Source organism: Pinus tabuliformis, chromosome 2_1, assembly GCF_031772625.1.
Source record: "Pinus tabuliformis cultivar Carrire ecotype Pingquan chromosome 2_1, CPIR1, whole genome shotgun sequence".
Taxonomy (NCBI): Eukaryota; Viridiplantae; Streptophyta; class Pinopsida; order Pinales; family Pinaceae; genus Pinus; species Pinus tabuliformis.
The window spans coordinates 350,596,763-350,609,757 of NC_142299.1; the positions used below are offsets into that span (position 1 = coordinate 350,596,763).

At 41.7% G+C, this 12,995-nt stretch overlaps 1 protein-coding gene across 1 annotated transcript; it reads right to left on the reverse strand.

Annotated features, from left to right (window-relative positions):
• Nucleotides 1-6,816: 6,816 nt before the first annotated feature.
• On the reverse strand, nt 6,817-12,704 carry LOC149200299 (uncharacterized). The gene is made up of 9 exons (XM_089400905.1): nt 11,966-12,704; nt 11,408-11,851; nt 10,566-11,215; nt 9,847-10,328; nt 9,455-9,702; nt 9,275-9,342; nt 8,403-8,894; nt 7,074-7,190; nt 6,817-6,879 (listed from the first exon to the last, which is right to left on the reverse strand). Exons 1-9 carry the CDS (start codon nt 12,702-12,704, stop codon nt 6,817-6,819), a joined length of 3,303 nt encoding a protein of 1,100 aa, XP_089257031.1.
• Between the last annotated feature and the right edge of the window lie 291 nt (nt 12,705-12,995).

Genomic DNA, 12,995 nt, shown 5'->3' on the forward strand with positions numbered 1-12,995 from the left:
AGATCAATCTTCGTAAAGTAGGCTGCTCCGCTGAGACAATCCATCATGTCATCCATTCTGGGTAGGGGAAATCTGTACCGAATAGTGATTTTATTGATAGCTCGTGAATCCGTACACATCCGCCATTCTCCTCCCTTCTTAGGTGCGAGTACTGTTGGTACCACACAAGGGCTCAAACTTTCTCTGATCAGTCCCTTATCCAGCAACTCTTACACCTGTTTACGAACCTCTTCATTATCTTTTGGGCTCATTCTATATGCTGCCTTGTTCAGTAGACTTGCTCCAGGTATAAAATCGATATGATGGCTAATGCTCCTCTTGGGAGGCAACTTATCTGGTAGATCGTCAACTATAATGTCTTTAAATTCTTCCAACAGCTCCTGAATCTCTGCAGGCAATTTTGACTTTTCTGTGTTCAGCAACATCGTTTTTGTCCTCCTTACAATCGGATAATTGACCTCGTTTTCCTCAATCTACTTCACAAACTGTTTTCCTCCTATTAACAATGCTTTTGTTCCACTTGATTCTGCTGCATCCTCCTCCTTGATGGGTACAAGCGTATGTTTGACTCCATCTTTCACAAATTTGTAACAATTCATCTTCCCATCATGTGTCACCTTCCGGTCATACTGCCACGGTCTCCCTAGTAGTATATGGCATACGTCCATTGGCATAATATCGCAGACAACTTTGTCTTGGTATTTGCCAATGTGAAATTCAACCTCACATTGTTCATCAACTAATAATTGGTGGCCTTTCTGTAGCCACGACACCTTGTAAGGTGTGGGATGCTTAAGCCGTTTCAATCCCAGCTTTTCCACCATCTCGGTGGCAACTAAATTGTCTGTACTTCCACTGTCTATGATCAATTTACAGCACTTTCCGTGTGATTTGCAAACTGTTTGGAACAGTGCCTTCCGCTGGGTCTGCTCAGCCATATCCTTTGCTAGCTTCAACAACACTTTGTTTAAAACTAATGCCTCTCCTATATTTGCCACATTTTCTACTTCCTGGGGCTGTGCTTCATCTTCCTTAGGCTGCGCAACAAATGCTCCCCTCTGGCCAGCATGCTCGGCTTCCGGGCATTCGAAGGATCTGTGCCCCCACTTATGGCACCTGTAGCACTGGACATTAGTCCCTCTTCCGCGACCATTTCCTCTTCCCCGCTGATATGGCCGACCTCCTCTAGTGCTATCTCCCTTCTCTGCTGTCCCTGAAGCTCTGGAGTTGCTGCCTTCCTCGCTGTTAGTAGTAGTTCTCCCTCTGCCATAGGACTGTCCTCGTCCTCTGCCATTTCCTCGTCCTCTCCTATTGTTCTGTTTCCTGTTAATTTTTTCTTCAGCCTTTACAGCACTCTGAAAGGCTTCTTCTATATTTCGTGGAGAGAGAATACTGATTTCATCCAGTATTTCCATCCTCAAGCCATTCACATATCTCGTTGTCTTCTCTGGGGTATCATCAGTATAACCAGCTCGCAAATTTACACGATAAAACTTCTCTGTGTATTCCTTTACAGTCATACCTTTCTGCCTTAGATTTTGTACTTGTCAATAAAGTTCGACTTGATAGTCTTTAGGCAAAAATCTGCCCTTCAGTTTTACCACCATTCTTGGCCACTTCTTTATCGGTAGCTTGTTCATCCTCTTCCTATCTGCTTGGACACTATCCCACCATAAAGTAGTGTGTCCTCTTAACTTGGTTGCAGCAAATCTAACTCTTTTGTCCTCACTGATCTCTTTGTTTTCAAAATACTTATCTAACTGACTTACCCAATCCAGCAAGACATCTGTGGACAGACTGCCATCAAAGTTAGGGATCTCAGGTTTGGGTTTGCTGCTAGCTAACAGTACCGATCTCAACAGCCTTAACTCCGGGGCTTCTTCCTCTGATCCGTCTGTAGCAGTTGCTACCTCTTCTTCACTATCATCCCCAATTTCTGGGTCTCTTCTCCTACCTGCCTCTACCGCTTCTAAGCGAGCAGTAAGAATTCTCAACTATTCCCTCAAGCCCTCGTCTGCTACTCTGCGTGAACCTCTTCCATGTCCTCGTCTTTGAACTTCCATCTTCCTCTGTTTCCTTCAAATTTTGCTCTGATACCACTTGATGAGGCCAGCCCACGTGGTCCCGCCGTCGTTACTCCCCACTTGATGTTGTACTGTCAAATGATGTTTATAATCACCGGATTTTGGATATACGCAACTTGATTTTCAATCTATGTTTAATTAAGAGGTTCTACGGTAATGTTACGTTGGTTATGTGTTGAACGAACACCTGTCCCTTCTTGGAATCCTAAAACTCCGCCTTGGTATAGGGTTTTCGCCACCCTTGCATTCATTTGGTTTTGCGTTTCCTTCGGTCCTTCAGTCTGCAAGCTCTCGGCGACCCTTGCGATTTCACTGTGATTTTTTTCTGTGATGCTTTCGTATTTGTTCGAAACTCGTCCACCTAGTTCTTTGAGCTACGAGCTGGTAGTCTGCAAGTTTCAATGTGGGTTCTTTTAGCTGGTCCGATGTTTTGTTACTTCGAGTTCTTCGAGCTGCATGCTCTCGACGGTCTTCACAGCTCCATTGGTTTGGAATTTGTTTTGGAAGTATCTCATTAATCTGTTGAACTGTTGAACCCTGGTAAGGTTTGTTTCTTTGCTTGTGTCTAGACTATTCCTGTGTTTTCTGTTGTCGGCTTTATGGGTCTCTGCCTCTGTGCGTCCTTTTCTCGATTTGTCACATGGGTTTTCACTATTGTCACCTCTGTGTGTTGCTTGATGAGTATGTGGTTCTCAGTCTCGTTCTCCAGCACTCATTCGGCTTCATGCATGGTCTCGGCAAACTAATGGTGGCATTCTCCGTTGATTCCTCCGCCAACTTGACTGGTAAGCTTTCCTTCTATGCTATATCTTTGTACTCGTTCTTCTTTCTAGTTCTAATCGTCTTTGGCTCCTTGTGAGCAGGAAGATAATCCGAGGTCACAGTCGTCACGGCTTGTCTGTTAGGTAAGCAGAACCCCTGTGTAGTATTTGCTCATTCAAAAATAAAACTGTTTTAATCCTCTGTATTTTGTTTCCACTGTAATTTGACTCTCGGTTGTTGGTTTCCCTTGCAGGTGGAGCGACCGAGGGTTTCGGTGCTTGGACACTCGACTATTCCAAAGGAATTCTGGGTAGCATCGTTCTGTTTACTTGTGGTTTGCTTGCCCTGAGTCTTTCGGCGTGTGGTTTGGTATGGTTGTTGGCCTGAAGCCATTGTCTGTGCTTAGTTTTGTTGTCGAGTAATGTCCCTGTCGAGTAGTAAGAGTGGGTTTGGGGATTTATGGGGTTTTGGTTTATGTTGGTAATGGTTACGGTTCCCAAGTCCGTGAACTGGTTCGTTCTTAAGTTTTTGCACAAAATGTAAATGGACAATAACTTTTTGATGACTGTATATGAACTATCTGAAATTGAATTTTGGTTATGCTTTTAAGTTTTCATACCTGGATTTACTGTGGTTGTTCTCTTCACTGTAATGGCAAACTCTGATTTCGTATATAGGAATTTGTACAGACGATTTCTTGTTGTGTGTTTGGTTATTCTATTGGAGTCGCCTGTAGATGAACGCCGTTACTCCTTCTCCGAATTGAATGACCTCTGCATTCGAATATCTCCCTTTTTCTATTTAAGTTCTGTGACCATGCATTGATAATATTCACATAGTAATTCAATACAAAAAATATTTTAGAAATGAATAGGACGCTGTAAGGATCTATGTGCATAGAAAATTGTATTTTTTTCTTTCTATATTTCTCTCTCAGTCCGAACCCCCGTATTGTGCTTTTCTCCACTATTTAATAGCACTGTTTACAAACCATTCTAACTGCTGTTAGTTTGTTCAATTTGTTCAATTAGTTACATCAGTTATTTCCCATACGGAACTTTGTCTGGTTGTCTAGTACATTTTCTTTTCATGCTTTTTACAACAGTAACTGAACTGTTTGAAAACAATGACTCTAATCTAATTATTACTACTCCTAATTACAACTTATTACAGTAAATTTTAAGTAACTTGATAAAAGAAAAGAAAAAAACAAGTATGTTTTCCACTCAATGAATTAATCTCTCTGTCCTCTTCAGAAACCATATTCCCTCACTTTTGTCTTTGCCCTGTCAGCTAGATGCTCCTGCATCATAAATTACAAGTAAACCCCAAAGAATAATATAAAATAAATATTCAAGAAAAGTGCTAGAGTAAATCCCAATGCAGAAAGGAAGAGTAAATCCCAATGCAAAAAGGAAGAAACAATATGAATTATATAAATTTTATGTAAAAAGGAAGAAAAAATTGGAGAGAAAAATGTATATCATAGGTTATACTAGCATACAAAGCAATTTTTTTTTGACATGATTTCAAGTAAATTCCAATGCAAAAAGGAAGAAACAATATGCATTATATTAAATTTATGTAAAAAGAAAAAAAATTGGAAAGTAAAATGTAGATCATAGGTTATACCAGCATACAAAACAATTTTTTTGACATGATTTCAAATATTGTTTTAAGGGTATTGGATTTATTATTCTCACTATATAGAGATATATAGATAGATGTAATTATTATCAATGTGCATGTAAATGTATGTAGTTACTTGCAGAAAATATAAACTTAATAAAAAATTTATTTCACATATAAGAACTAAAATAATTTACGGTAGTTTCTATGTTTTGAAAAAAATCTATTAATAAAAATGTTTCCTATTAATAAAAAAAATAATTTGATTAATAATGAAATCAATCTTATAAAATTACTATTAATTTTTATTTATACTTATTCAATAGCTAAATATTTATTTTATTTCTCCCATCCACAATAATTTAAAGTACAATGAAATTTAAATGAAAATATTTGACTAATCATGAATGATACCTAATGTGTCACATACCCGTACCCTCAGCAATAATTTTTTTTTTATATATATATATATCACACAATTCCTTGGTAAATAACTCACCATCTCTAAGCATGGATATTAGATGGTTTACAAATAATTAAACAACGAATGCCTATCATTTACCAACAAAGGTTTACCGCTGTCCTATAATATGCATATGCCGTATGCTAAACTATGGACTATTTTACACATGCAGAGACATTATAATATCCATATAATAATAAGGGCGCACATATATAATTGTCATGGCAACATAGTTCGGCTATTTGTTGACTCATGTTATATCTGAATAATTATATTTATGGTACTTTGCGATCGCTGCAATTTATGGTCCATATTTGGGTTGATTCGGCGGGTTCCTTGGTGCTGTCAAAGTGCGCCACCCGAGACTGCCGCCGGCGTTGCCATGTGATGAGCGTACGCGGCATTGCCTCCGCCGGTCTGATCACGTGGAGGGCAGATGGCTGCCATAAATTCTCTGCCAACCCTACTGCTTGATCGATGGCTGAGATGCCTTGTGGAAGATCTAACGGCGGAAACGCATCCAAATGTCCCGCCGAACTGTGAAGGTATAAGGTCCTAATTTCTGCTTGCTCGGGTTATTGTATTTCCGCTGCCGCGCCCTTCCGTTTCATTCGGGCGCCACTGTAACCTTCCGCGCCGAGAGCATGGCGCCGCGGTAACCTTCCGCTACGAATGCGTGGTAAGCTTCAGTGTTTTCCACTGGTTATTTCCTCTGTTCACTGCTCTACTTCATATTGAATTATTTGGGTTTTTCCTTGCTCTTCAATCGTCGAACGGATCCTTCACCATTACTAACGATTATTCCATGATTGCATGCAGCGGTATCCATCTCTAGTTCACGGCGGATAAGGAGGTCCGCCTATGGAACCTGGGTGCTTGCGGCTCTACCACAGGTGTGACCCCTGCGGACTACAGGTGCATAGTTGAATGAGGTTATTTTATTTCTTTTTGCTGACAGAGGGTTTTCCCCTATGCCTATCTGTAGCCCACCTTTAACCCTACTGTTTGATCGCAGGTGGCTACGGAAGGCTTTCTCTGTCTCACCTCAAGACCGTTCTGCGCCGGCTATGGGTTTATCAACCCTAACGCTACCAGCGTTGAGTCTGGAAAGTTCTACATGAATGTAATGCTGTAGTCGTATAACTGTGGTTTGAAGTTTAAACTATTAATATATATATTTGTATGCCGGAGGGCATTTCGGCCACGGCACTGTTGCACATGGTTTGGGCATCGACCCTTATGATTTCTTGTTTAATATCTAACACAGCCTTGCGGCTTTCACCATTCTGTCTCGCGATTTATGTGCAGCTAGCAATTGACAGTGTAATCGTTTATTATTTATAATGAATTCCAGTTTATTTACGCTACTGTCTCTATTTGCGGAAATACTGGTTTCCTGGTATTCTTTTAAAGGTCGGGGAAATCCTATCCACCGGATGCCTCGAACTCTGATCATACAACCTCTGTCAATTTTTTGCCACAGTATTTATCTTTATGAAGGTTTTTATGTGTATATGTATTTAGTGTTTCGATATGTATCCCATTGTTTGATTATTTGGCCTACATGACGGTTCCATAGACAGTGCAGACGGCTCGGTTAGCCGGCCATATGTCTGCGCTGTGCAAGGAACAGGTCTACATGTCGCTCGTACCAAGAGCCACAGTCTGGTTTCATAACCAGGTGTTCTGTTCCTCAACTTAATGACAGTATGGTTTTCTAACCAGTGTGATTTTTTTTAAATCTGTGAATATTGTTGGTTCATCGCATAACATATGAATGTTGTTGGTTCAGTGCATATTAATTTATTTAAGGTCCTCATGACTCGACGCTTCCCTAAGAGGGTTCATGCATGTTTGTTTAAAGAGGGGTCTCGGGTATCAACGTTTCCCTATAGGAACGTCTGCACCGTGATACCCAGCTGCCCCATATATCTCGTTTTCCTGAGATAAGGCGTATAAAGGGTGACTAGCACCGCAAGGTTATATGTCCATTTATTTTCTGTGCGCTGTATTTATATATATTTTAGCTGTAAATGCAAGGTTAACCGAGTTTAACTGAAATAGTTTTGATATTAAATCATCTTTGGGGTTTCTCTGTTGGCTTCGAGCATAACCCGTCTTTTCTTGGATCTGACCGGTTCTCTCCCGTTTCTTTTCGCCTCGGTAGGTAGTACCGCCTTCAGCCTTGCTATTCGCTTTACTTGTCTTGTGCTTCTATCCTCACAGCGAGACTTGCCTGGTCTGTTCGCGTTCTGCCAGATTCCGGAGCAAGTCTCTGTACTTATGGACTTGGTCTTTGTATGCAAACTTAGAACACAGATTTCTAGATGTATATATATAATGACTTGGACTATGCAACTTGTCCTACGCAACTGTGGTGTCACTGATGTGGCAGTGGTAATTTTTCTTTCCAAGAACCTATTTATTTGCCTCATAGGTATCTACAGTCTAACTTAAATGATTTGTAACATTTGTAGAGAAGTAAGAGTTCCGTCCTACTTACCTGGTTGCTGCCGCCCTTAGGTGCTCAATAGGTCACCTGCAAGCTCATGCATAATCTTTTAGCCACCCAACCACGAGACTCATCTTTCGAGACCAGAGCCTCCCCCCTAGCTTCCTCTTGCCGGATCCCTATCCTAAGCAAGGGTGCACAGTGTGCTAGACTATCTGGTCCTAACCAGACTTAGTCCTCAGTTCACTTTTTGCTTTTTTTTTTTCTCTCTTTCTCTCTTTCTCTGTCTGCCTGTCTCTACAGCACAGACCTTTTTGTCATTCCCCCCCTTTCCCCTTGGGAATTTTCAGTTAGAGAGGGTTGGTTAAAGTCAGTTCCAATAACTAACTTTTCTTGCCAACTCCCTCCCAAGAGTTGCCAACAATATCATGAGTATTCTTTTTCCCTTTAAACATTTAAGTGCATTTTAAAAAAAAATAAAAGAAATACTCTGAAATTTTCCTTTAACAAGCAATGAGATAATTTTGCAATATCATTTCTAAATTCAGTCTTTTACCGTAGTAAAACTAAATATTTACATTCTCCTGGGGTCATCACATCTCCCCCTCCTGAGATTGGACATCGTCCCGATGTCTGCTGTTCACAAACAGTTCTGGATAAGCCTTCTTAAGAAGCTCTTCATCTTCCCAGGTGGCCTCATCAGGCCCATAGTGCTGCCACTGCACTTTAACTTGGGTAATAACTCGCTTCCGCAACTGCACTTCTCTCCGGTCGAGAATGCTCAGCGGTTCGACCAGGACCTCTCCTTCCGGTTCGACCTGCAATTATCATTAATATCAGTAAATTTCTATTTTCAAAAATATGTATCAACAGTTCAACTGAATTCAGCCCTTACCCGTATATCTTGCCATTTGATCACATGCTTAGGGTCGTAAATGTATTTTTTAAGCACAGAAACATGGAATACATTATGAATTCTAATATGGCTTGGCAAAGCAAGCTGGTAGGCTACCGGCCCAACCCTTGCCAAGACCTGAAAAGGTCCAAAATAGCGGGGCGCGAGTTTAGCGCAACCGCTCCATTGCAAGGTACTTTTCCGGGCTTGTATTCTTACATAAACATGGTTGCCAACCTGATACTCTTTGAACCTTCGCTTCCGATCTGCAAAACTCTTTTGCCAATCCTGGGCAGCCTTTAAATTAGACCGCACTCTTTTTACCATGTCTTCCATTTCCTTGAGCATTTCTGGCCCCAATCTTAATTTATCTTCCGGCCCACTCCAGCTTGAGGGTGTACGACATTTCCATCCGTACAAAACTTCAAATGGAGACATCTGGATCGATGTGTGGTATCCGTTGTTGTACGCGAACTCTACCAAGTGTAAATAATCTTCCCATTGCATCGGTTTTTGCATTACACATGCTCTTAACATGTCCTCAACAATCTGATTTACTCGTTCTGTCTGTCCATCAGTTTGGGGATGGTAAGCTGTACTGAAATTCAGCTGCGTACCCAGTTCTCTAAACAACGCTCTCTAAAAGGCGGATGTAAATTTTACATCTCGATCTGATATTATCGTCTTTGGAAGCCCATGCAGTTTGAACACGTTTTGCATAAAAATGTGTGCAATCTGTACTGCTTTGTAGGTAGACTGCACTGGTATGAAGTGTGCTGCTTTACTTAACTTGTCTACTACCACCATAATAGAGTCATTATTCCTCCTTGTTCTAGGCAGTCCAGTTATAAAATCCATGGATATGATTTCCCATTTCCATTCTGGAATGGGCAAGGGTTGCAATAACCCTGCTGGATGTAGGTGTTCTGCCTTAATCTGTTGACATTCCAAACACCGCACTAAATACTCAGCCACATGCTTTTTCATACCAGGCCAATAGTATTCTCTTCGAAGCGTAGTAAGCATCTTCTGATATCCAGGATGACCTGCGTAGTGGCTGGTATGAAATTCATCTAGAATCAGATTTTTAAGATTATTGTCGTTAGGTACAAACAACCTCTTTTTATAGAGCAGCATTCCATAATCACCTAACTCATACTCCTGCTGACCTTCCTTGCTGGAGAGTGGTATTTGCTGTTTCATTTGTTGATATTCTGCATCTTGGTCTGCTGCCGTTCTTATCTTTTCGTGCAAGGAATTCTCCCATTTACTGAGCGTAACTTCGTATAAACATTGCACCTTTCGACTTAGTGCATCAGCCACGCGATTTTCTTTGCCTTTCAGATGTTTGATGTCGAAATCAAATCCACTTAAGAAATCTGCCCAACGGGCTTGCCTTGCATTCAGGGTGGGCTGGCTGAAATAGTTTGTTAAACTATGATGATCTGTTAACAACAGAAATTTCCTTCCTAGCAAATAATGCCGCCACATTTTAAGTGCATGTATGACGGCTGCCAATTCTAAGTCGTAGGCAGAATATTTCTGCTCATGCTCTTTCAACTTTCTCGACTCATAGGCGATCACTTTTCCCTCTTGCATTAACACGCCGCCCACGCCTTCTCGACTAGCATCGGTACAAACCACATAATCCTTGTCAGGATTAGCTATACTCAAGATGGGAGCAGAGGTGAGCAAATGCTTGAGTCGCTCAAAGCTTTGCTGACATTCTGGGGTCCATTTGAATGTCCTTCCTTTCTTCTGCAAAGAAGTAATAGGATATGCTACCCTCGAGAAGCCTTCCACAAATCTTCTATAATAGCCGGCCAGTCCCATGAAGGACCTGATATCCGCCACATCCTTAGGTACAGGCCAATCCATTATGGTCTTTATTTTCTCAGGGTCCACTGCAATCCCTTTCTTGGTAATTACATGGCCTAGATACTGAATCTCCTCTTTATAGAAGTCGCACTTGCTGAGTTTAGCATACAATTGATGTTCTCTAAGAGTTTGCAGTACCAACCAGAGGTGTTCCTCATGCTCCTCCTTAGAACGAGAATAAATCAAAATATCATCGATAAATATCAGCACAAATTTGTCTAAAAATCGATGGAACACACTGTTCATTAAGCACATGAAGGTGGCGGGTGCATTGGTCAACCCGAAAGGTAGCACTACAAATTCGTAGTGTCCATACCGGGTTCTGAAAGCTGTTTTTGCGATGTCCTCCTCTTTAATTCTGATCTGATGGTAACCAGATCGCAAATCAATCTTAGAAAATACCGTTGCCCCTTTGACTTGATCAAAAAGCTCATCGATCCGGGGTAAGGGGTACTTGTTTTTAATTGTGAGTTTGTTTAGCTGTCGGTAATCGATACACATACGGAGGGTTCCGTCTTTCTTTCTGACGAATAGCACCGGAGCTCCCCATGGAGACACACTGGGGCGGATGTAATTTTTGTCTAACAATTCCTGTAATTGCATTTTCAGTTCGGTTAACTCAGGCACACTCATTCTGTAAGGTGCCCGCGAAACTGGGGCAGCCCCTGGTAGCAATTCAATGGTGAAGTCAATATCTCTTTTAGGAGGTAACCCAGGGATTTCTTCCGGAAACACATCCGCGAATTCTTTTATTACCGGAAGATTGTCCAGCGTGGCCGTTTTATCCTTGGTTTCTGCATAACCCACCTGAATGGCATATATCTGGCACCGTTTCCTGATGCACTTTGCCAGCTGGGATGCGGTGATTGGCCGGACCTGAACTGGTCGCTTAATCCCTTGCATCTCTTGTTCCTTTCCAAAATCATCCTTGTATCGAATGATTTTCGTCTTGCAGTTCACTAATGCCCAATGCTTTTCCAGCCAATCCATTCCGATTAGGACATCATATGAGCCAAGTGGAAGCATATTCAGATCTGCTACCACTGGCTGTCCTGCTATTGTTAAGGGACAGTTATTAATTTTTGCCACTACTCGCCTTTTAGCCCCCGTAGCTAGTTGTACCAGCCAAGGGTTCCTGAATTTTTCAGGTTGTAATTTACACTGTTCAACTATCTTTGGGCTAATATAACTTAAAGTAGCTCCTGGATCTATTAGAACAGTGATTGAAAGGTCTAAAATTTTACCTTCAAATTCGACCATGGTGGGCTGGTATTCCGCCTGGCGATCGTCCAGAGCTGCATTTATCCTTGGCACACTTCGTCCCACATCGCCGACAGTTGACGCCTCATGAATCTGGGATATCTGATCAGTTCCCTTCCGTTGCGGGCAGTTCTTGATGTAATGCGGTCCGCCACAACCCCAGCACTGCACTGGGGGTCTGGTTATTCCTTCATTGTCCAGCTTGGCAGATTGCTCACCCATTCTGGTTTCGCCGATTGTCTTAGTTCTGAATGAACCTCTTGGTGCTGCTCTACTGTTCTGCCCTTTACTGCTTCCTTTAACTCCGCTTCCTCGACCTCCTTTACTGTTTCCAGCAGTTTTACTATTCTTTTTCTCACTCCATTTCCTGTTGGAAATGTCTCCTTTCTGTTTGTTCTGCTGATAACAGATTCTGGCCTTGCGAATAGCTTCATCCATTGTTCTAGGATTGTCAAATTCAATCCTTTCCCTCATATACATGGGTAAACTACTAACAAATCTTTGCACTTTGGCCTTTTCTTCCTTAAGGTAAGGCACATAACGAAGCAGGGAAGTAAAACGATTAATAAACTCATCCATGGTCTGTTGTCCTAATCGCAGATCGTGGAACTCCTTCGCCTTTTCATCATAAAAGCGCTCCGTCAAGTATCTCTCTTTAAAATACTTCTGAAACTTTTCCCACGTTATGGTTCGTTCGCTTACCCCTTTAACAATTTTGACTTCCTCCCACCACAGGGTTGCCTTTCCTTGCAACTGAAAGATAGCCAGTCGTGCCTTCAAATTATGGTCGTACTCATATAGCTGGAAATATTTGTTCATGTTAATTAACCATGCTTCAGCCGCCTCCTCTTGCTCTCCATCAAAGTGTGGGGGTTTGATTTTCCAAAATTCTCCTTGTAGTTCTACCCTTTGACGTTTTGAGGTCTGCAGTTCGGATGCATTGCCAGATTGATCCTCACCTTCTTCCGAATTTTCAGGTTCCACTTGATCGTGCTGTTCCTCCGTCATTCTCTGCTGTTCCGCACTAGGATTGGCTAACGGAGGGTTCTGCCTCCCTGACAGACTCCTCAAAATTCTCTCTTGCTCCATTGTTAATCGTGCATTATCCTCCCGCAACCGGGCCATCTCATTTTTCAAGTCCTGGACTGTCTCCAATATAGCCAGGTTCGTGCTCCGTGTTTCCTCCCCAAGCTGTACCCACAACTCTGGGTTGTCTCTGGGGTTGATTGTAGGTCCCTGTTCTGCTGTGGGCCTGTGTGGAGTGCTGCCAGCTCTCTGCATTTCTTACTGTTAATCTCTAATATCTTCTGTGATTTTTCTTTCTTCTTTCCTGGTATAAAATCAAGGAAATATTGGCACTGTAAGTTACTTGCACAATTTAGCTACAAAAAAAAAAACACTATGATTACCTCCCATTTAGCAGGTTAGGCTCGTTCCCAGAGGTCACAGTATGGGAACCTCTGCTCTGATACCAATTTGTCACATACCCGTACCCTCAGCAATATTTTTTTTTTTATATATATATATATATATATATATATCACACAATTCCTTGGTAAATAACTCACCATC